We start from the raw sequence: 23,436 nt of genomic DNA, 5'->3' as shown, positions 1-23,436 counted from the left end.
TCGTGTGACTACGTCGTCGGCCACTGACACCAGATCCAGTCGTAGTCGGGGATGCCGTAAAATCGTGCTCATTGCGGGCAGGACTCAGTGGTATAGACGCTGTGATATCTTCATCCCCAATATCGACCTCTTCCATTGGTATGTCGTCGTGAGAAAGGCGGGATCTGGACATTGTGACCCAACTGGGTAATCTGCTTGTCCACTCTCAGGTCCGATCGCTACCCAACCAAAACTTAGACTGGATACCGTATCCGTTTTGTCATTAAACGAAAGAAATCTAACGCCTTCAAATTGAACCTTTACTGTCACAAATGTCAACGGGGATAACGATGCAAAAAAGAATATTTTGTATGGCAGGAGTGTTAGCAGCCTCCCCTAGTCGTTTGGAGGTACACAAGGCAATTGTTGTATGCAATTGTGCGGCGGGGCAGGTGTGCGCCTGAGCGCCGCAGGAGCCGCACGCTCATGACGGCCGCCTGTAATTTGTCGTCGTTGTATTGCGATATAGCTGGACGATTTATAGTACAGGAGATTTTTGATCGACTTGATTGCACATTGTATTATAATGGAATGGTCGACAGTACGGCATACAGAAAGGGCTATTACGGCAATGGCAAATGGGAATATCATGTAAGTACTTTCAATTTTCGCAAAGGGAGGCGCAGCAGTACGCAAGCGGCTCTGGCATTTGGCCCGAAACCGAAGGTCCATCAGTAATTACTAATTATCTATTACTAATACTGCAACTGTTCAAATATAGCCGATAGCAAATTCGGCAAACCAGAAAACTGCGCTCATCGCATCGTGCAACATACTCAGGAAAAGTTGTATGCCCCCCTACTATCAAACTGTCGTCTGTGAATAGCTTTCAGACGCTGTTAGCGAAAAGGGCAGTATCACAATGACTTATTCAGGACAACACATAATGAATGTCCAACGAAAGTGAATCTAGATCTCGTTGGTGATAAGGAGCGTGCCACAAGGGGAAAAAGAAGAGGACAATCTGCGCAAAAGTTTTCCTTTGTACTCTGGGTAGTGGTTAGGGTATTTGAGGTTTGGTTGCCAAGTTCAGCTGTTCTCGGTTTAGCCCGGCCACTACGATAATAATGATTCAATTTCTATTTATCTGACGCAGTATATACATGAGACCAATGATAAACACTAATTGTGATGTAATTATCACCTAGCAACGTTCTTACGGCGGCGCTGGCCTCTTGTAGCCGGTCTTATGGTCGTGGCTGGTATTATTGGAGGTGACTCTGTCACTGATATCGATGACATTTCTGGCAGTGTCCGACTTCCTGACTTTGGATCCTCGGCATCTTTCTTTGTACCAAACCAGACGCCAGTGATTAGGATACCATTAGTCAAGACAACGACAAACGAGCTGAGTTTGGTACTGGGGAAAACGTTCCAAGCCCACTCCTCAGCTGCCCAAATGACGAACTGCAACAGCGGGTTCCAGCCGGTGACGGACAGCATATACGGCAAGCTCCAAGCAAACCATGAGTAAAACTGGTAATGCAATGACCGTGCGCACAGTACACCAATAAGATTGCACGTGAAGAGTGTCTTGAGAACATAGTCTGGTGTCATCTTTGCCAATATCGCTTTGTGAACAGCAGGTGGTCTTGGAGACGGGAACACAATCGTTTGGATGATGTTGATGATATTCATGTTAGACGGCCTACGATCCCCCGGTATCAGCTAGAATATCAGACTCAAACAATTGGAACTTACTTGATCCAACGGGTGAATATGAAGAAGAGCAGCAGTAACCCGTGGACGATGAGTAAGGTCTGCGCAAACTCAGGCGTAAGGAACACCGACTCGTCCACAAATCTCCAATTGACGGTCCACTTGTACAAAAACACTCTATGAAAATCAAACGCTCTCATCACATACGAGACGAAGAACTTGCTGGTGAACGGATATGCGACAATAATCTGAAACAGTCCTCACGTGTCAGTGCCGCTGATAACGAGTTAGATAATCATATTGGCCCACCTGTACTTGCAACATAAGCAACGCGGCCCGGAAAGCCCTGGGTCCTAGTGCCTGCAAGAGAATGACACCTGCGGCCGGAAGAAACAAGAGGACGTTCATTTTAACGCTGACGGCAAAACTGCAGATTATTGATCCAATCAACCAGTAGTGGTTCTGCCACGCCAAGACTGACAGATAGGCTATTAAAATGGCGAATGTGTCATTGAAAAGACGAAGCATGTAGATACTATGAAGTCTCTTTGACAGTATTACTAGCGGAAACGCATATAATGGAGCCTAGAAATGTCTTAGAAACATCATGTAGTCGAATCCTGAGCAAAGTTGGCGACAGACCTTCGCCTTGACGTAGAGCAAGAATACGAGAGCCAATGTGAGCATATACAGTCCGGCGAAAATCATCTGAGCGCGGAAAATGTCCTCGCCGTTGTTGGTAATCTTGTACAGTATGCTGAAGATATACACGTGTCCGGCTGGGTAGCTAGTGGCCTTATTAGTTCTGACCCGTCTGACATGAAATGAGTAGCATACACTAGAGGTCCAGTTCCTCCTCGGATTTTCTAAGCTGGTTAGTTGAAGAATTGAATCTAGACAGCACGTCCATGTCAACGTACTGCATAGTCTCGCTCTCCGTTGAGGTACAGCCCAACCTGCTCCATGTACGCTTTCCAGTCAATTTCAGTATCTAGCAGTACATTAGTCATTGAGCGAATTCATACAAGGCTTTATCAGCTCATATACTCACAGGGCACCTTCATGACAATTAGGCCGGAGAGCAGCAGATCAGCGACCCATAGTAAACAAGCGACCTCAGGGGCATGCCTGCTCCCGGTAACCAGGTCCCAGGTGCGAGAACGGAGAGTGCGCAGCTGCATGGTACCGGATAAGCAACCGTCGAGAGGTCGAGGATAGGGAACAAGAGAAGCAGACTACCGCGCACCAGACGTTGGTTGCTTGATTCAAATAGCCTGTACTCGGTGCTACTTTCCCAGGGCCGCCGGAAATATTTTGGCACGGCAGATCTCCCGGCGCCGCAGTAGATCGTCGGACGCGGCTGCGAACTCTACTTGGCAGTGAGTTCCGAACATAAGGGGTTTGTAGTTCTTATTCGAGAGCTTGTTGTCTCCGGAAGCGCAGGCACAGCAATTTCTCGTGTGTGCAATCAATCATAAGGGACAGAGAAGGTCGGCAGCTAGCAAAACTAGCGTCTAGCATGGTCACTGAACCCTACCTCAGTCCTGCCTGTATACTACGTATTTGTCAACGAATCACGATCGTTGCACTTCTGCGGGGTATGAGATTCTTGCCGTGAATATAAGATGAAATGCGACTTATCTTTTCCCGCGTAAGCTGCTGGCGACAGAACGCAACTTCTGTGAAAGTAGCGGAGCATATGAGGGCCTGTAGCTAGCTTATCCGGCATATGATTAGTGGCATGCATCCTGTCAATCAACAATTCTTAGCTGTCCCACTGCCTTCAACTCTCTAACTGGTCATTAACAAATCTTGGGAACGCGTGATTTGTGCCGCTCACGTAAATTGTCTACAAGAACCGTGTCCCATTATGGTTTTCCGAACAGATCGTACCACCTTAGGAATTGGGATGGCGGATATGGTGACGCATCATTCACAATACGTCTTTCCTCTTATTTTTTCATGGTTTTCTTCATTGAAGCTGGTGCAGTTAAATGCCACTTATATTACACAAACTAAAAGCAATAGTAAAACCGATTCAAAATCTCGCAGACGACCATGCAAGTCCAATGCACTAACAGAGCTCTGTGACCGATTCCTTAATCATATCTTACTTATCATTCTGTATATGAGTGAAGTACGAAGTACCATGACACTACTACGTGTATATCAGTACCATCCAGCCACGCCTTTTGCCAGTGATATTGGCCAATTCACTGAGTTGAAATCATATTTCCCGACCCTTGCCTTGTGTCAGACCTTGTGATCTGATTATTCTTCATTACAACCGATTACTACCAGAGCTATTGCTCTCCGGGCTTCTTGACATTGTTGGCAACAATCTTAATCTTGTCCGCCACGATCGCTTCATTGCCTTCCATCTTAAAGTGCACGTCTAGGATAATAAATGTCCATACATCGTCGCAGAATCTGTACGTGTCAAGGTGGCCCTAAATCTCAGTTAATTACTGCAATATTTATCTCCCACCTTCATCACGAACCTTGAATGACAGTCTCGTTGACTTGACTTTCTCCGTTAATGCTTCGCTTATACTGCGGTCGAACTAATGGACGTAGTTAGCACCAACCTATCCTCTCCTCTTAGCAATAACGATAATGTGGCGCTCGGTCGGCCGAGCACGGACGGTTGCCACTGAGCATACAGTGAACACATACAGTTGATAATATCTTCATAGCAAGCTGTGGCTGAATTTTAGAATCCCTACACAAACCGCCATGATCAGTACCACGTCCGTCAACTCGTAGGCATGCTATTCATACTTGATCAATTCGTCTAGCGAATCAATCAGAGCAACACCGATGCTACAATAAGTCAGCATGGCGACATAACCAAAATAGCAGAGCCATATAGCCAATCCTACAAAACCAGTAACATACCTGCTTCGCCGATACAACTCATAATAAACATTACCCGCGCTCATCTTGCTATTCTTCAGCTAGCCGAAGGCGATCGAACAAACCCGCAAATCGTTCAGATCAGCTGACAACTCCTGCCGACTCTGCAGACGTGACTGATCCTCGAAACAGGATTTCAAATCAATCCTCCAGATATATCCACATAAATCTTCAGTTACAATGCACACATGGTACAACGAAATCTCTGTAGTTAGTCGTAGATATATAGATAGTTCGAGAAAGGCATGAGTATATAGCTGCCTGTCACAGTCGCAAGCGTGCGTTAAATTATCTAGCATCGTGGTCAATTAGTGCCGGAAACTCCAAATATTCTGCGTATACTCCGTTATTGTCATTGTGCATAACGTATATTCCATAAATGTCAAAGCGGTTTCCCGCGCAAGACCTGGGGAGAACCTTGCATCACTCGTATCGACGCCTCGGTGGCTTAGTTGGTTAAAGCGTGAGTCTCATATTTGAGTGCTATCTCAAGGTCGTGGGTTCGACTCCCTCCTGAGGCAGTTTTTTGTTTTGGATCACTGTGCCTTATGATGGATTTCCTTTTTTTTTGTGCTTGGCCAGTATGAAAGATCGTCGGCGATATAGTCCAATTCCAGTGAACAAGTCGGCTCGGGACTTGGCAGGATCTTTGTCGAAGAAATCATCTCTCGGTGTGGCAGCGAGACGCCCCCGTCTGCGAGCTCATGGTAGACTGCGATCCGGCCCTTCTCCATAGATCCGACACGCGATAAAAATCATTAAGGTCATTGAAGACTGGACTGAGTGTCGAGTCCAACCCTTGTTAAGACCCTAGCAGAGTTCGCGAAATCCGAGGATGCTACAATATCAGCAATACGAGGAGCCTTGGGAATGACGAGATTCCCGTGTTTTTCCAATTAGTTTTCTTTCTGTCGCTTACTTTCATGTATTTGTCCCTTTTGTCATACATTGGTTCTTTGGTTTCGGGTCCTTGTAGTACATATAACTGTAGAAAGAGCTCCTTCTCTATATCAGAAATAAGTTGGATGAGAGATTTCCCTTGGCCTGGCATTTGCGCGACTGTATTTACGACTTCGACTATGGTGTCATAGCCTGATGCAGAAAATGTGCGAATCCACGATTCAGCTGCGTGGTTTAAGATCACTAATCAAACGCATGACGACGATTCCCACTACTATTCGCTATTGAATGAATGATCATAGCCACAACCGTAAGATGAGACCCAGCAAAATATTAAGAAACAGAAATTACGCATATCACAACGGCTCCGCCTGTGTGATATACAAAGTAAGGCTCGCGTTCAATTTTGGTCGACCATATCCAGCACTTTAGAACAAGACAGGTTTATGCGCTAACTTCGTACTTCTTGTACGTATCGATAACTTTCTGGACTTCCTTCTCACTACCAAGGAAAATTCCGCTTCGGTCGTGGATGTGCTTTGGTACTAGCTCGAGAATCCGCTGTGTGCCGGTAGTAGCCAGACCACCGGCCTGCTCAACCAGGAAGGCCATAGGGAAGCACTCGTAAAGCAAACGAAGCTTGCCATTCTTGCTCTTCGAGTCAGAAGGATACGCGAAGATGCCTCCGTAGAGTAGTGTTCGGTGCATATCGGCCACCATAGAACCGATGTATCGGGCAGAGTACGGCTTCTGGCCTTCGGTAGGGTACTTGAGATTGTGGAAGTAGTCCTGGGTGGGCGCGTCCCAGTAGACGGTGTTACCCTCGTTGACAGAGTAGATTGCTCGCTTCTTTGGAATCTTCATGTCAGGGTGGGTAAGGATGAACTCGCCAAGGGCAGTGTCGAGGGTGAAGCCATTGACTCCGTTACCAGTTGTGAGCACCAGGTTGGCAGAAGCACCGTACATTGTGTAGCCAGCAGCAATCATTTCAGTACCGGCTCTCAACACATCGCTCACGCCTCCTGCGGAACCTGGTTGCTAGCTCGCCGTTAGTACAACGCAGAGTTTTGTTTTAAAATAAACCTTACTAGCTTGTAGACACCGAAGATGGTTCCGACCGAAACACCAGCGTCCAGATTAGACGAGCCATCAATGGGATCGCAGACAACACAGTACTTTCCATCGCCGTCGAACACTATGATCTCCTCCTGTTCTTCAGAAACGAGGACTTTGACCTTCCCACTTGCCCGCATTGCGTTGATGAAGATTTCGTCGCCGATGACGTCAAGCTTCTTCTGGTCATCACCGGTGGAGTTTGTAGCGCCAGCAAGACCAATGAGATTGACTAGAGTTGCTCGTCGAATGTTGTGCGATATGAACTTGAACGCGAACTGAAGGCTGTTGAGGAGCAGAGTAAAGTCACCGGTAGCTTGAGTAGCGTAGCGACCTTGCTCAGTAAGAATAAAGCGGGTGAGGGTGATGATATCGGTTTTAATCTCGTTAATACTGTCGCCGCCGCCTGCACCAGTGGTCGTGAATCCAGTGCCGTTACCGTTCATTGTGGAAAGAGGGTGCGAAGGGACGTAGCAAGACAGTTGTGTGGGCCAGTAGGCAGGCGATAATTCCGCGTAGCGCCGAGTTTATAAGCGCTGAGCATCGCCATCGAGATAGAGTCGGTGAGTTAGGGTGGGGGAAATTGACTGCCCGCTTCGAAGGAGTAACCGGCGGGTGAATGCCGGCCCCGCGGGATGAATCGCATAAGTATTATGTTGCTCAGCAGCTGCGCCGGAAGCGCCGTTCGACGTGTGGTTTACGGCTGCAAGCACGACGACGGCAAATAATAGTTACCCCATATTTTCACGATCAACGACTCGGACAGAAGTCCGAGTATGATGGAAAAGTGGTGCCGATTAGACCGTCGACATGGATGGGGACAGCAGAGCTGTTCGGCCGTGCTATTTGTGCCAAAATAGTGTAAGTGACGCCATTGATCCGGGGCGGTGCCGGGGTGCTGTCGGCTGTCGGCTAATTAGGTCGTCAGACTTAGCACTCTATCTTGACCGCGACGAACCTGGCTCGGCTCTTGTCCGCTGCAGTCCGCCGCCAGCAAAGTGCCAACTGCCACCGGTAAATTATCGTATTGTAGCCAGTCAACCGATCATAGTTGGCACATTAGTAAATTATTCGTACCACAGCCTGCGAACACAGCAAGCCAGCGATCGAGATATTGCATGCTGCTCCTGCAATCGGCAGGAAGCGAGCGAGCACATCACAGTCCTTGAACGACCAGACTAAGGAGGGAGGGCAAACTACCGCGGATCTTATCACTTCGTGCTCGTTCGCAGGGTCCAGTAAGGTGTCGTGCCCTCTCCTATCGGGAGCCTGCGGCTACTCCGTCGGGAGTCAGGACATGCAACTGTCGTCAATATTCCAAACCTTCCGATCCCGCCGCGTGTGTCCGGCCGCTACAGCTGCAAAGCTGCTTATTTGTGAACCGCACAAGGGGTTTCGAATTCTGTTCTTTCCTCCCATATGATGTCCGCTTGGCAATTCGACACTCGCATTTTCAGCGAGTACGGTGCGCTAGTCATTTACGGTGAGGTCGGAGCCCATGGTGTTCCGCCGGAATCCCTCGCAGTTTGCAAGAGCTCGTACGCGGTTCGTGCAATCGTGCTGGGGCCGTCTACACTACTTCCTCCTAAGATTACGAAATTGCTACTTCGCGGTTATCATCTGATTTCGCCATGTACGCTGTATGAGCCGGCAGTCGATGGGTCGGGCGCTTGCCCTCAATCGGCTGCCGACGGTTGTCGACTCTTCGCTACTAGTACTGGCCGTACTCAAATTAAGCTCGTGCTGCGAACTCTTCGCCCGGTCAGTTTCTGATCGAACTCCGCGGTCTCGGTAGTTGATATGTAACCATGCACGCGTCACCCAAGTTGATTTGGCTTGGTATAATTTATTGCAGCTCGATAGATCAAATTGGGGGCCATCGTCAATGATCGGCAAAAGCCATTTGGGTCTACACCTTTATAAACATTAGGCTCTTCCTATCTAACGTAAACTCTGGAAGACTTTATGATACATCCACAAATGACAACATGCTGTATTCGATAGTGTACCACACTCTTCGTTAGTACCTAGAGTTCAGCAGAAGGATGTCATTGGTGTATGCATCCGTAACCCCGTCGTAGGAATGTCATGGTTGATATTTCCGTTGAACGCGTGCAGTAATACCTTGCGATGGATGTTACTGTCGCGGATATTCACGTCATAGACTAGCCAGGGTCAATCCACACTTTCTGGTCCAGGTATCATCACCATGTAGGTACCTACCCTAGCCCAGCAATCTTGCAGGTCGAATGCGGCGCGAGCGCGTTGTTGTTCGGCAATCTCGTTTCTCAGACCAATCGCGTCAATCAAATCAGAATGCCACGTCAAAAGAAAGGGAAAAAGATTGAAGAAGACCATGTACGCGAGCCTGAAATCGACGAGCAGGAAGACGTTGATGAAGATGAGGGAGATCAACCCCCGACATCAATAGATCCCTACGAAGTTCTCAACGTGGAGCGTACTGCGACGGAAGGAGATGTGAAGAAGGCGTATCGGCGGTTGGCGTTACTTCATCATCCCGACAAGGTTGATCCCGAAAAGCGTGATGATGCGCATAAGAAGTTTCAGGAAATTGTGTTTGCGTATGGTGTGTTGAGCGACTCTGACAGACGTAAGACATACGACGCTACCGGGAGCTTGGAGGATACTAGTGGAGAAATGTTTGGCTGGAAGGAATATTTTGACGAGATGTATAAGAAAGCTGTCACGAAGGAAATGATTGAGGAGGATAAGAAGCAATACAAAGGTGCGTTTGGTTTTCCATTTCGCACCCACGCGTCACCACCGGTCTAACAGGCATATAGAATCTGGCGAAGAACGTGACGACATTCTACGGTTTTACACGGAGTCAAAAGGGGATTTGGACATTGTCTTTGAGAACGTCGTGCATTCCAACGTTCTTGAAGATGAGACAAGATTCCGTGACATAATAAACGAAGCGATCAAGTCGGGGGACGTAAAGCCATACAAAAAATACACGGGCGAATCCGCCGCCACAAAATCTGCGCGCCGAAAGGCAGCTAAGAAGGAAGAGCAAGAGGCTGAAGAGTTGGCAACGGAGTTGGGTATCGGAAAAAAAGTCATGGACGGCGATGAGAATACACTAGGTGAACTGATTCGGAAACGGAATGCCGCGAGAATGAACAATTTCCTAGATGATCTAGAGAAGAAATACGCATCCACAGGCGGCAGAAAGAAGAGTAAGAAAGCGTCGGACAACCCTCCGACTGAGGAAGAGTTTCTTGCCACACAGAAGAAAATTGGAAAGGGACGGAAAAGATAGAGGGGTTTGAATCTACTACTTTGTATTATATGCCTTAATTCGGATTAACTAGATGAATAATAAGTAAAGCGAAATAATAAATCCGCAAACCTATTAATTGGAGTTAGAAAATCACTATGACACAGCTAACAAAGCGCACCAACAATACAGCAAATGAAGTCTCTTTTCAGTCTCAAGCCGAGTCACCGGCTAATTCATCATCGCCAAGCATCTTATGGCGCAGTCGACCGTCGTGAGATAATATAAGAGATCATCATCGAAGCCTACATTTGCGTCTTGCAGTACTCGCAGAAACATGCTTACCTCTATCGCAAACTGTAATTACTAATAATCACAAGGAGAGACGTCAACAATGATGTTCTACTATAAAGTGAGCAATTATTTCGTGACTTTCGGTAGCATAAAGTATATATATTATAAGCATCAGAAATATGATGTCTTCAAAGAAATACTCTGACATATGCTTGTCAAATTTATCTAATCTCATCCTTTGCAAAATACAGACAGTGAAACATATTAGCGCATACCTAGCTCATGGTCACGGAAAAGTTCGCCGAGTGATCATACCTATATAGACATAAGCCTAAAGTAATCTTAGAAGCGAGAACCATATCACGGATGTAGAGAAATCAGTAGCGTAGGTTTTCTAGGCCTACTAAATGCATATCGCTCATATTCCACTTCGGAGAAGTGGTCAGTGCCCAGTGCAACGACTCATCCCATTGATCAAAACACTGATCTGAAAAATGTAAGTATAATTACCATTGTGGATCTATTTTATAAATATTAGTCATTCGTATATACATTATTAGTCATGAGCGGCAACATGTGACTGTTCAGACGTCTAATCAGAAGAGGTGCCAAAACTTTGTCGACATGAAAATTCAGTCGGTAATTTCCAGCTTGAGTTTTTGTTGATCATCATCTAGACGCCAACCGTACACATAGAGCTCTATTAAACAAACACATACCAGATATTGAACTGTTGATAAAAAAAAGTTTATTGTAAATGCAATGAAACTTCAGACGTGTTAGTCGAAACTCTGATCAAAATTCTCTCGGCATTATGCAACAAACGCCCATGCAAACGAAACTCGGTAGTCAGCCTGACATGCAAAATCGTTCCGATCATTTAGAATCACATACTCTAGTTTGAAAGCGATTGTTTGGTCATCATTTTAGCCGAGCGATGTCGTTGCAGAGAGTAGACATTGCATGCGAGAAAATGTCATAGCAGGCAAACTTACCATAAAAATTAAGTATAAAGAAGTTGCCCCGAATTCACGGAAAATCCAATTCACCCACCAATCCTAAAGTGTCTGTCATATCTTCTGGCGCAGAGTGTATGTCGATAGCATGGATGCAAGAATTTAAGCGGAATGAAATTTATCTGTGGGTACACTGTAGGGTTCTGTCGGTTAGGGCTTGAAACTAGACCGTCGATGCTCACATTTCCGGGGGGGTTGGTGTCACCTCCAAGAAGACTATGAGTGATAGTGTTGGCACTTTTGTCTCAGTCGATGTGACGTTCTGACAGGCTGGTGGCGTTCTAGAAGTTACGCTAGGATCTGGTGTAACATGACTGGAGGCTAACCGTCGTCGGCGGCGGCGGCGATTCTCGCTTGAACCACATTTCCAAGGTTAGTGCCGGCTCGATTCAGTTTGACACTGTCAAGTCTCCAGTAATTCCTCACCTGATAGTTCGTGGTATTTGGTTTAAACGATTAGTACAACAGGTGAGCATTTCTTTGGTTGCTGTATTCAAGTTCCGCTTGAGGGCCTTTCTAGAACTCAACTCAAGTGAGACAACTGCTAACCGGAATCACGGACCAGGAATCTCAAGTACGGTGGGAGTACCACTACTAAGCAATTAAATGGCGAATGTATTGCTTGTATGTGCGGTGTTACTTTGAGCGATCACGATCTGACTTACAATTTAGCGGCCGATCCTGAGACATGAGGCATCGAAGGTTAGCAGCCTGCTAATAAAAGGCAACCTGGCGAAGAATTTCGTTGCATTTCAAGTCCATACTAGGTTGGCTTCAACAAATTCGAGCGAGCCAGGAAGAGTCATAAGGGCGCATTTAATAGGTGTGAACAAGCGGCCAGAACTTGCCCGGTTGACCGAGCATAATGTCGTCGCGTCTTTGACTCGACATCTCTCACTGGGACTTGTTAAACGGTCGTTAGCAGCAAAGGAAAGGAAAGCAAACGAGCATTTGGACGATCCGTCGATGCAGGCAGACTATTACGCTGCCTTGTTAGCTCACAAGTACCCTGAAGTCGTCGTCAAACGTTACGAAAATCCTAGTGTGGCCTCGAATGCAGAATGTGAAAGCTTATACTTGGGCGCATTGGAGTTACTCGGTGAGACCCAAAAGGCAGCAGCTGTTAGAAATTCCGGCGTCCAAAACCAGGGTGCGCCCGCAGCGTTCTCGGGCGAGACGGCGACCGCTGGGGTGAAACGACCAAGTATTACTAGCTCGGGCTTGAAGTCAGATCCTATTCATGTTGTTCTTCAGGACTCCAAGGGATCTCTGTTCTTTCGATATGTCAGGTTGTTGGTAATGCTAGGAGTAAGCTTCTATGCACTGATTGTGTTGGTTGCTGTGGCTTCGGAGACAAGCGGCATTCTGAAGGGGCCGCCGCAAGCAAAGCACGACACTTCGATGTCACAGCCGACTGTGAAATTTACCGATGTCCATGGCGTTGATGAAGCTAGGGCTGATCTTGAGGAAATAGTTGCCTTCCTCCGGGACCCCACTAAGTACACTGGACTTGGTGGCAGATTGCCAAAAGGTGTCCTATTGACTGGCCCGCCTGGTACCGGTAAGACACTTCTGGCGCGTGCGGTTGCTGGAGAGGCAGGCGTCCCATTCTTTTTCATGAGCGGCAGTGAGTTCGACGAGATGTATGTAGGAGTCGGAGCGAAGCGTGTTCGTGAGCTGTTTGCTGCTGCGAAAGCAAAGGCCCCAAGTATTGTTTTCATCGATGAGTTAGACGCTATCGGAGCTCGGCGTAATTCGCGTGATCAGGCCTATGTCAAGCAGACTCTTAACCAGCTTTTGGTTGATCTCGATGGGTAAGCATGTTGTCGTCATTTTATAGACAATCGAAGATTGCTAACCACCTTATTATAGGTTTTCACAGACAACCGGGGTTATCTTTATTGCTGCTACCAACTTCCCTGAGCTGCTTGATCCCGCTCTTACCCGCCCTGGTCGATTCGATAAGATTGTTAATGTTGACTTACCGGATGTCCGCGGTCGTATCGCAATTTTGAAGCATCACATGAAGAATGTGGAGACGGCATCTGATGTCGATGTTGAGTCTGTTGCTCGTGGAACTCCCGGATTTTCTGGTGCCGATCTACAGAACTTGGTCAATCAGGCTGCCATCCATGCGTCCCAGGTGAATGCTCATCAAGTCGACACGAACCACTTTGAATGGGCCAAGGACAAGATTTTGATGGGTGCTGAGAAGAAGTCAATGGTCTTGACTGATAGCACGAAACGGCTTACTGCATTTCATGAGGCTGGTCATGCACTTCTTGCGATGTATACTCCCGGAGCTACGGCGCTCTACAAAGCTACTATCCTTCCTCGAGGGCGTGCTCTTGGTGTCACGTTCCAGCTGCCCGAGATGGACAAATATGACCAGACTAAGAAGGAGCTTCTTGCGCAGATCGACGTTTGCATGGGTGGCAAAGCCGCCGAAGAGTTCATTAACGGTCCTGAAAATGTTACTTCTGGATGCGCTAGTGACTTAAAAAAGGCTACTCAGATTGCTCGCCAGATGGTCACCAGCTACGGTATGTCGGATAAGGTGGGCCCAGTGGAGCTCTCTGATAAATGGCAAGAGTGGTCCGCCAAGACTCGGGAGCTTGCTGAGAGCGAAATCAGGGATCTACTATCGAAGTCGGAAGAACGAGCTAAGAAGCTGTTATATGAGCGCTCGAAAGAGTTGAGTCGGCTTGCAGAGGCTCTTGTTGAGTACGAGACCTTGGATAAGGCTGATATCGAGCGGGTAGTTAATGGAGAAAAGCCAGTGAAGGCTAAGAAAGCTGCCCTGTCCGAATCGGTTGCATCTATTATCAAGGGTACTCGTCCTATTGCTGCTGCCAGAGATAGAAATCCACCAGCACTATAAGAATACATCACAAATAATATTGATAAATTAATTTAGAACCATCGGCTGCAATCTATTGCGAATAGCAAGAATAAGTGTTTACATGTGTTCTGCGAAAGGAGGTCTTCGTTGTTTTTGTGAATGTCGGCTTGCTTTTTGTTGTTGTCACGGTTTTGTTCAGTCTTCGTTGTCCGCTTGAGAAGGCTGATAGTACATTAAACGGACATTTTTCTTTTCATTGATGATTGAAGGTGATAATATCATTTGCAGCGTTTCACACTTGGTAGCGTTTTGAATTAGTTTACCTGGTCTTGTATATCTTGTAATAACGATCCCTTGTTTCTTGCCCTACATTATGTATGGTTTGTTGTTTACTACTGCTTTCATTGTTGTTTATTACTGCTTTGATTGTTAGTTTTGTTGCATAATATATTCCGGTTTACAGTATGGTATCGTTATGTGGGTCGAAATCTTCAGTACCGCCAATAAAAGCTTGGTCAATTAGGTATTTCTTGCCTTGGTAAAGGGAGGCTGTTACAGTTGGATAAATGGTTATTGTATTTAGATTTATTATTTAAATTGCATTAGTTGTCGTAGGAACCGATCACTGCTTGCAGGGCAGTGCTGAATGCCGCTCAGTCTAATCTCCCGATCTCGAACGCGCCTAAAATTTGGGAGACTTGTAGCTCATCAACAGGATCGAGGTCAGGTCGCGGCGCCAAAGCATCTATCCCTGCCCAGCCGCTACACGATTTGCTTTATTGTTGTCATCTATCTTCCACTTGTGATTCATTAATTTTGGATATCACACTGGTTGATTGGATTGATCAGCGGAACACTGGGTTGATCAGAACTCGATAACGCCCAACTCGATCCAGGGACAGACAACAATGTCGTTGGACGGGCAGCAATCAACTGCGAGTCTGCAGCACCGGATCGAGGCATTGGAGGCCGAAAATCGACATACAGTCGAAGCACTCGATAAGAGAAATAAGGAGATTGCGACGCTGAATGAGGAGTTTGAAGGATTGCAAGCGAAGTACCTCGATTGTCGCAAGAATGCTGTCGACCTGGAGAATAAGTTGCAGCAAGCTGAGGCTGCGAAGCTGTCCGCTAAGGTATCTATTTAACTATCTCTTATGTGGTTAGATGGTGCAGTGAAGACTAACACAATCACAATTTCAGTTTCGCGAACAAAATCTAACGCAAGAGATCGAACTACTCAAAACTAACAGTACATGGCTTGATAACGAACTTTCGACGAAGACGACTGAATTCAGTAATTTCAGAAAGGAGAAGTCGGTTCAAGTGTCGCAGCTTCAGGGTGAGCTCGATTCTGCGCTCGCCGACGTCTCCACCCTCACCAAAACAAAGGACACACTCACTGATCGGGTCGGTACTCTCGCAAAGAGCCTAGAAGACGCGTTACAGAAGGTCAAGACAGTGCAAGACTCCAGTGCCGCCGCAGAGGAGAATTTTAAGAAGGAAATGACTAGTCAACAGAGACTTGCCGCTTTGTGGGAGCGATCGACAACTGAAGCTCGCGCGCGCATCTCCGAGCTCGAAGAAGCCCTAGAGACTGAGCGAGGCAAGGAGGCTCAACATGCTGCTAGCTGGCAAGCCATCGCGGAGAAGGAGAGTGATCGCGCAGATGAGGCGGAGACGAAATTGGCAGCGTTGGAGACTCAGTTGGAGGAATTGCACGCTGTTCAGGAACGTTTAGACGAGCAGCAAGAGCAGCAGCGCACTCCAGCTACTCCATCTACTCCGTATGGAAATGGAAACGGTTCCATAAGAGATATGTCGCAAATCTCGTTGTTCTCGCCGTCCGCTCATGCCATAACTCAAGTTCAGAAAAGTGGAGTCTCGCTTACTCAACTGTACACCGATTTCATGAAAGCAAAGCACCAGCTTGAGCATGAAAGACGACGTAATCAGTCGCTGCAGCAAAATTTCGATGAATTGATACAAGACCTCGAGACTCGCGCCCCAATAATCCAAGCTGAGCGGGAAGAGGCAAGTAGACTTAAGGTCGAGATTGCAGATATGTCAGTTTTGCTTGATGAGACGGAGAAGGAGAAGGAAGATCTGGAGAAACAGCTCAAGGCTCTGACTGTTAGTGTTAATGACGGAGAGCGAGACAATAAGATTTACCGTCAGCGTATGTATACATATGCTACGTCGGATTGCTTCCACTGCTAATAGGCATTTAGAGGTGCACGATCTCTCGCGGCAAGTTCAGCAGGTTCTGTTTGAACTGCAATCTCAAATATCCGGTCCTAGTCCTTTATCTGCCGCCGAACAGGCTGAGCTTCGCAGACTAATTGCGGATGCCTCGTCAACAGAACAGTTGTCGGACACGGACGCCCTTATTTCTGAACGACTTGTTACTTTTAAAAACACCATTGAGCTTCAACAACAGAACCAGAACCTTCTTCGGGTTACTCGAGAGTTAGGTGATCGACTTGAACGTGAGGAAGCAGAAACCCGACGGAAGATGGAAGACCTGGAGGCTGCGGCCGTTCGGGAGAAGCAGGCGAAGATCGAGGAACTCGAAACCGAAATCAAGCGTACCCAGACTAAGATGGATTCGTATCAGCGGGAGCGCGACATGTTCCGAGACATTCTCTCTGGTAAAAATGGTGCGAATGGAGCTACTATGGCAATTACTGTGTCTCCACCTGCTACCGAACATGAAGGCCAAGCAATCTCAGCGGACGAATATCGCGAGACTGTCAAGAAGAACGAGGAAGCGACTAAAGCACTTAAGGATCTACAAGAACAGTTCGACATTTATCGCCGAGAGACTGGCGTGGACATGAAGATGCTCAACGAGCAGGTTATTCGCCTTTCAGACGAAAGAGCTACAGTGCAGCAAGAACTCTCTCGTGCCCAGACTCAGGTTGAATTGATAACGGAGCGATTAAAGATCATGACGGATAACTTTGAGATGACAAAGAAAGAGAACGTCGAAGTCCTGAAGCGAAACACCCAGATTCAGGAAAATCTTACGAAGCAAGATCTGAAAACTCAACAAGTCGCCAACGAAGTAGTCGACGTGAAGGCTACTCTTGAAACGATGCGAAACGAGAATGCCAACTTGAAGGCCGAAAAATCGTTGTTCAATTCAATTCAACAGAGACTGACTCGAGAAAATGATAATTTGACCGAAGAAAAGACTAGACTGAACAGCATGATCATATATCTCCAAAATGTCGAAGCCGAAAGAGAAAAAACTGATGCAGAGACTCGCAGAAGACTTGTTTCCCAAGTGGAAAATCTCGAAGCGGAGCTCAATGCTACAAAAACAAAGCTCGATACTGAGACTGAGGAGGTCCGCAAGATCACTATTCGCAAAGAGTATGAATCTAAGGAATTTCAAGAAAAACTTGACAAGATGCTAGCAGAGCTCTCCACTACTAAGGAAAGTCTAGTCAAGGCCAGGACGAGTCAAGAGCAATTGCAGAGTAACGTGGAGGTGCTTACTGCAAGCCTTGTCACTGCTGAAGAGAAAGTTACACTCTACCAACGCCAGATCGAGGAAGAAGGGTTTAGTGTTGCTCGTAATCTTGAGTCAGAAGTTGCTGAACTTAAGACAACACTTGAATCGACGCGAGCTGAGTTGGAAGAGGCTAAGGAGCACGCAGAACATCTCAGTGGCATTGCTAGTGCTGCCGAGGAAGCACTGGAGTCTATGAACGCTACCCACGACCAATACAAATCTTCCGTTGAGGAGCAACTCCGTAATCGCGATACTGAAATCGGTCAACTTAACGTTCAAGTCACAACCCTCGCAAAGGAACTTGCTGAAACTAATGTTGAGTTGTCCAAGTCGCAAGAGATGGCCGTCGAAAGCGCTCGTCAGTTTTCTGAAGAAAAGACGAAACTCGAGGAAGAAGTTCAGCGCCTGAGCGACTCCGAGACGAGATTACTGTCAAATGTCCGAATTTTGCAGAATGATCTCCGTAAACAAGCGCAGATTACGCATGAATCTCAGAAAAATTACGAGGCGGAACTCGTAAAGCACGCTGCTACTGCACAAGAAATACAGAAGTTGCGTAATTCTCATAACAGGACAATGGATCGTGTCCATCAACTTCGCAAAGATGCGGAAGTTGCCAAGAATGCTTTGGACAACGGCGAGGCAAGCTGGAATTCGCGCAGAGAAGGATATGAAAAGGAAATTGAAGAGCTTAAATCGAGGTCCGTAACTTACTATAAATTTTTGATTAACTTGGAAAGGCACTGATGAATGAATAGATGCGACGATCTTTTGGAGCAGAACAAGCTCTTGCACAACCAGCTTGAATCTCTCAGCTCACAGATCAACAGGGTGCAGAAGCAGCAGCAGACTGCTACCTCTGCTTCAACCACAGAGACCGAATCGGCAGATATTATTGAAGGGATTGATACGATACGGGCCACACCAGCGCGTACATTATCATCTACCGCTGACAACTCCATCGAAGAAATGCGCGAAATTGTTAAGTTCTTGCGCCATGAAAAAGAAATTGTGGATTGCCAGTATGAACTTTCTCTTCAGGAGACAAAGCGACTCAAACAACGCCTGGATCATACGGTTGCGTCATTGGATGAGGTTCGTGTGCAGCTAGCGCAGGAGCGCGAGAATAATTCATCTACTAGAGAGCAAAATCGATTACACCAAGAATTGCTAGACAGAGTCAACGAGATCAACATTCTCCGTGAAAGCAACTCGTCGTTAAGGGAAGATAACCGCCGTGCGAATAATCGCATCCGAAATCTTGAAGATCATATTAAGCAATTAGAAGCTCAGATTCAACCGTTGGAGGATAAATCTGCATCTGCAACTGCAGACCTAGAGGCCAAGGAGCAGCAATTGAAGTTGGTTCAGGAGGATAGTGAGAGATGGAAGAACCGTGCTCAGCAGATTTTGCAGAAATATGAAGTTAGTAGAAATTGTCATTGCATGTAGCCGCGCGTGTTTACTTGCTAACATTCGCTGATATAGAGAGTTGATCCTGTCGAGCTGCAGAACTTAAAAGATGAGGTGGCTGGATTGACGACAAAGCTCGAGACAGCTTCGAATGAACGCGACGCAGCAAAAAGTGAAATCGAGGCTACGAAGCAGCGGCTATTAACGGAGAAGGAAGAAGCGCTGAAAGCCAAGGATGAAGAGCTCCAGACCGTTAAGTCCGAGGCGGAGTCTGTCAGGACAGAGATCGGAACTATTAAGGAGGAACTGAATGCTGCCATAACCAAGGTAAGTAGTTATGTCCGATTAGTTTTGTGTAGCATAAATAATAAGATTATCGCCATAGTCCGCTGAACTTGCGGCGGAACTCGAAGACAAGAAGATTCGATTCGAAAAGATGAAAACTGAATTTTTATCGAAAATGAAAGGAAGACGGGAGGAAACTAAGGCGGTGCAGAATGAGCTAGACGCACTGAAGCAGGAGCATGATGCTCTTAAAGAGACCATCAGAGCGAAGGAAACGGAGGCCCAGGAAGCTAAAGCCACATCAGATGCCCTACAGACGAAAATAGCGACTCTCGAATCTGAGATTTCAACTCTGAAAGAGACTGTTGATACTCTGACTAAAGACATCGAAGTCAAGGATAAAGCGCTGGAAGAATCCAGGGTCGCGGAAGCTCAGGCAACCCATGCAGCGTTAGAAGGCCCTGTTGGGGCTGCAGTTCCTGCAAGCGGGGCCCCCTCAGAGGAGCAGCAGAAGAGACTGGAAGAACTTCAAACGACCCTGGAGAAAACGCAGGCAGATCTTGATCGTACCACGAAAGCGAATGAAGCTAGTACTGCTGAACTTGTTAAGCTGAAGGAAGAACTAGAGAATAGACAGACCGAGCTTCAAGAAATGACAAAGGCAGCGGCTGAAAGCGCGAACGCTTCATCGACAGGTAATGCTCCTGCACCGATTGACGAAGCACCTGAAGAGGTAGAAAAGAGGCTCGCGGATCTTCGGACGGAATTGGAAACGAAACATAAGACTGAGCTGGAGGAGGCACTAAAAGCTAAGATAGCAGAGATGGAGGCTCAAAAGGTTGACGCGGTGAACAAGGCGAGAGAGGTCTCCCAGAAAGAGTCAGCAATGCGGAATAAGCTATTGCAGCAAAAGGCTGACAAAGCCGAGAAGGACAAAATTGAAGCACAAAAGCAGTTGGCAATACTGAGAGGCGAGACAGTAGCGCCGTCCGCTGCAAGTCCTCGATTACAGCGTGCATCACCAGCTCCGCTGACTCTTACGCCAGGTGCTAGTTCTCCGGCGTTACAGCTATCTAGCCCTTCGACGGAAACCACAGGTGAGGCTCCAGAGCCGCAGGTGCACGGGACGTCTGACAGTGTGCAATCAGAACACACACCTGGTCCTCGTCAACTTCAGCCACCTCAAGTTTCGCCACTGTCGCAGCAACTGCAAGGGAGCCAACCGACTACTACAGCTATTCCCGTCCGTTCAATTACGAAGCCTGTAATCGGTGTTCAAGGTCAAACGCGAAGCCAGTCTCACCTACCCCAACTCCAACGACCAGGACTTCAACCACTTAGAGGTCTTGGTTCTCAGCAGGGAGCTCCTAGTGCGCCAACACAGTTAAATCCGATGCAGTCCCAGGTCCTACAGCACCTACAGTCGGGACAGAGACGCAGCGGACCTCAATTACTGCGACCTGGCGGTGGACTTCAAGTCCAAGGTCAAGCAGGCGCCGGGCCGGGTACTGCTAATGTGAACCGGCCCAGCCAGATTCCACATCCACCTGTAGCTGGTGGAGGGATTAAAATTGCGGGAACTGCTACAAGCGCGCATTCACCTTCCTCGCCCGACAGCGCCGCAGGTGTCAAACGACCGAGGGAGGATGACGCAGTCACGGCTACTGACAACGAGCCGACTGGAAGTGCTGGAGATAGCCAAACTGGAGCTAGCGAACCGGTCACCACCGGACCTCCGGTCGCCTTAAAACGACGGCGTGAGGAAACGCAATGAGTTGCATATGCGTAGGGCATGGAGTCTGTACAGTACGCAATGAAGTGTTTTGTATATTTGCTTGCGTTGTATTGTTTGTAGTTTGCGCTGGTATTTGTTTGTTATTATAAAGACGAGAAGGATTTAAGGTTTAAATGCGGTTAATGTACTATAGGCATAAGTGCTTTGTCAATGGACGCAGAGAACCTGCATCCAAGATGAATGATCGGGCAATCATTGTTGGCCGTAGTCTTTCATTTCTGATTTCTAATATTCGTGAGTGGGGGGCACGGTACCGAAAATTCTTTATGACCGGCGAAACGTGATAACAAATTGACGTGGCCTTCTGGGCATTACAAGAAATTCAAATCGCTATGTCAACGACAATTGCAGAGTTCTTATGTGGCGTCCGTCCTGTTAGTGAAGAACAAGGGACGCTGAGAATGTGCGACTACTGGACACCAACCCGGCGACCATACGACAGCAGTTCATTCTGCCTCGCGTCGATCAGGCTATTAGATTAAACCTATTGCGCAAAATATTTTGCAGACTGATATGATTCAAAGAATATCATCAAATTGCCATACGGCCTAGTTATATGTATAAGACTGCCTTCAGTACCCGTGTGGCCTTCAATGCCTTTCACTCCAAATAATGCTCTGGCAGCGTTCCAGAAAGTCTGTTTTTCTATGATTTCTAGATCGTTTTTCTAGTCTCGACGACATACTTATTGCTCAACAAGCGAGCAAGAACTTCTAAACACATTGGTGCTGTGTTCTGTGTTCAGCGTCTAGCTACGAGACCAGCTATAGGTTTCTGGCAAAACCTAGCAATGCGAATTTTTGCTTCGGCATAGTCCAGCTAAAATAAAAGCTGCTTTGTATGCAGAAACCTTAAACAGTATTTACTTGCGGCCAGTTATTGGCATTTCCTTGCCCAGGTGTGTGTTTGCAGTTGGGTTGTTAAATTCCCGTTGTTTGTTCCCTCGTATTGCCAAAATGCCCGTGCATATTATTGCGCCGTAAATCTGCCTGTCAAAACCTGTGGCTAGCCTCAAAACGTATTATGATGGACCGCCGCACTTCCTGCGTATTATGGGGACAATTGGCTCAGTCCGTCATTGACTAAGGCAAAGCCTTGCATCGCAAGGATACCCCCAAAATACTCAGCAATTTAGCTCCTCGGTGTTGTTCTGTTGTTGACTGCAATCTCGATCTATTGCACCAGCCGGCATTGCCAGCAGACCGTGTTTACCTGCGAACCGTCCACATATTCAGCAGCCTGCATCAGCATGAATAATACTCCTCCTTCGCCGGCATCCCGGCAGCGTGCAATGGCCCGACACCACGCGCGCCCACGAGATCCCAACCGACCACTGATGCTCGGCTCCGTATCAGTATGCCCGATCCCGCAGATCGGGTTGCTGCAGCGCCGCGCAACCGAGAAGCTGCCATCGAAATCAGATGAGAATAACCGGGAGAACCTAAAGCCGTTGTTGGAGCGGAGACGGAGCTGGCACGGAACGGGAGACGGCTTGCCGACTGAGCTTGTCCGTGCGATCGAGTTTTTCCGCAGGTCCGAGTTTAGGACGGTTCGCAACGAGCGACTGCATCACTTGTGTACACGGGCTATGATGATGCGCAGTGCAAAAGCTGGAAGTAATAGCCATGCTGATGACATCGTTAAGCTAAAGAACTTGTTCGAATGGAGGAAGGAGCAGCGATTGAAGGTGGACTGGTTTCTGTATGTGCTGAAGATGACGTATCCGACCGCCGCTCACATCGGCTACGTTAAATGGTCAGGTCCGGTTGCGAAGACATTTAAGATTGATAAGGTGTACACGACCTTATGCATCTTAGTTCCGGACTTTGCGAAAGAGCAGTTTCCGGACCAAGCCGATTCACGGGTATTCCCCCTCCATCCTCGTGATATGGAGTACAAAGAGCCGATATTACAGTTAGCAAACAAAATCGCCAACGACGGGTTAGATATAGAGCTAGTATTGTGGGAGGCCCGAAATGGAAAGTTCATATTTGGGTCGATTTCCAAAGAGAGTGTTATGACAGTGCGGGAGCAGTTGGCGTTAAATGGCCGCGAGGATGAAGAAAACGTCATGCGGCAGCGGAAAAGAAATTAGGGGCCTGGCATAGATTTGGGGGATATTGTAGACAGGCTGCATATAATATAGGCTGGATCACAGGATATGGTGGCGTTAATGTGGGTTGGAGTTTGATTTCTGTAGATTCACGATTTCACAATAATGTGCTGTTATTTCAGAACCAGTGTTCTGTATGTTTAGTAGAATTACACATTAATATAGAAATATTTTTCGGCATCGGTCTGTGCAACGTAAATGTAATGATTGTGACTGAATAGCTATGCAAGCAGGACGAACGTACAAAAGAAATAAACATATGTTTAGTGAAAATGTTATACAGAAACGAA

The 23,436-nt window shown here is 47.2% G+C and overlaps 7 protein-coding genes and 1 non-coding gene across 8 annotated transcripts; 5 read left to right on the top strand and 3 right to left on the bottom strand.

Moving 5' to 3' along the window:
• Nucleotides 1-1,179: 1,179 nt before the first annotated feature.
• POJ06DRAFT_282901 (glycosyltransferase) lies at nt 1,180-2,762 on the bottom strand (the record flags this gene model as incomplete). The annotated part of the gene is made up of 7 exons (XM_056190068.1): nt 1,180-1,687; nt 1,741-1,946; nt 2,008-2,283; nt 2,341-2,485; nt 2,536-2,564; nt 2,619-2,689; nt 2,750-2,762. 7 exons carry the CDS (start codon nt 2,760-2,762, stop codon nt 1,180-1,182), a joined length of 1,248 nt encoding a protein of 415 aa, XP_056041661.1.
• Nucleotides 2,763-3,606: 844 nt separating this feature from the next.
• On the bottom strand, nt 3,607-4,877 carry POJ06DRAFT_258849 (transcription initiation factor IIA, gamma subunit, helical domain-containing protein). Its single transcript, XM_056188301.1, has 5 exons — nt 4,597-4,877; nt 4,480-4,521; nt 4,375-4,420; nt 4,200-4,262; nt 3,607-4,148 (listed from the first exon to the last, which is right to left on the bottom strand). The coding sequence occupies exons 1-5, from the start codon at nt 4,638-4,640 to the stop codon at nt 4,002-4,004; spliced, it is 342 nt and encodes a 113-aa protein (XP_056041660.1). The 5' UTR covers nt 4,641-4,877; the 3' UTR covers nt 3,607-4,001.
• A 174-nt stretch (nt 4,878-5,051) lies between these two features.
• Nucleotides 5,052-5,135, top strand: POJ06DRAFT_t68. The gene has a single exon. It is a non-coding gene; the product is annotated as a tRNA-Met (tRNA).
• A 676-nt stretch (nt 5,136-5,811) lies between these two features.
• On the bottom strand, nt 5,812-7,198 carry POJ06DRAFT_146987 (fructose-1,6-bisphosphatase class 1/Sedoheputulose-1,7-bisphosphatase). The gene is made up of 2 exons (XM_056184609.1): nt 6,603-7,198; nt 5,812-6,552 (listed from the first exon to the last, which is right to left on the bottom strand). Exons 1-2 carry the CDS (start codon nt 7,071-7,073, stop codon nt 5,959-5,961), a joined length of 1,065 nt encoding a protein of 354 aa, XP_056041659.1. The 5' UTR covers nt 7,074-7,198; the 3' UTR covers nt 5,812-5,958.
• A 1,745-nt stretch (nt 7,199-8,943) lies between these two features.
• On the top strand, nt 8,944-9,910 carry POJ06DRAFT_200654 (uncharacterized protein; the record flags this gene model as incomplete). Its single annotated transcript, XM_056185202.1, has 2 exons — nt 8,944-9,373; nt 9,432-9,910. 2 exons carry the CDS (start codon nt 8,944-8,946, stop codon nt 9,908-9,910), a joined length of 909 nt encoding a protein of 302 aa, XP_056041658.1.
• Nucleotides 9,911-11,784: 1,874 nt separating this feature from the next.
• POJ06DRAFT_282898 (peptidase family M41-domain-containing protein) lies at nt 11,785-14,059 on the top strand (the record flags this gene model as incomplete). The annotated part of the gene is made up of 3 exons (XM_056190067.1): nt 11,785-11,802; nt 11,851-12,992; nt 13,051-14,059. 3 exons carry the CDS (start codon nt 11,785-11,787, stop codon nt 14,057-14,059), a joined length of 2,169 nt encoding a protein of 722 aa, XP_056041657.1.
• An 869-nt stretch (nt 14,060-14,928) lies between these two features.
• Nucleotides 14,929-19,346, top strand: POJ06DRAFT_200750 (uncharacterized protein; the record flags this gene model as incomplete). Its single annotated transcript, XM_056185207.1, has 5 exons — nt 14,929-15,156; nt 15,224-16,199; nt 16,252-18,241; nt 18,299-18,965; nt 19,029-19,346. The coding sequence occupies 5 exons, from the start codon at nt 14,929-14,931 to the stop codon at nt 19,344-19,346; spliced, it is 4,179 nt and encodes a 1,392-aa protein (XP_056041656.1).
• A 2,936-nt stretch (nt 19,347-22,282) lies between these two features.
• Nucleotides 22,283-23,128, top strand: POJ06DRAFT_200832 (uncharacterized protein; the record flags this gene model as incomplete). Its single annotated transcript, XM_056185210.1, has 1 exon — nt 22,283-23,128. One exon carries the CDS (start codon nt 22,283-22,285, stop codon nt 23,126-23,128), a length of 846 nt encoding a protein of 281 aa, XP_056041655.1.
• Nucleotides 23,129-23,436: the final 308 nt, after the last annotated feature.

The sequence above is a fragment of the Lipomyces tetrasporus genome (assembly GCF_029532465.1).
Source record: "Lipomyces tetrasporus strain NRRL Y-64009 chromosome Unknown POJ06scaffold_9, whole genome shotgun sequence".
NCBI lineage: Eukaryota > Fungi > Ascomycota > Lipomycetes > Lipomycetales > Lipomycetaceae > Lipomyces > Lipomyces tetrasporus.
Note: the sequence above shows the minus strand (reverse complement) of the source record. Positions and strands in the feature narration are given on the sequence as shown.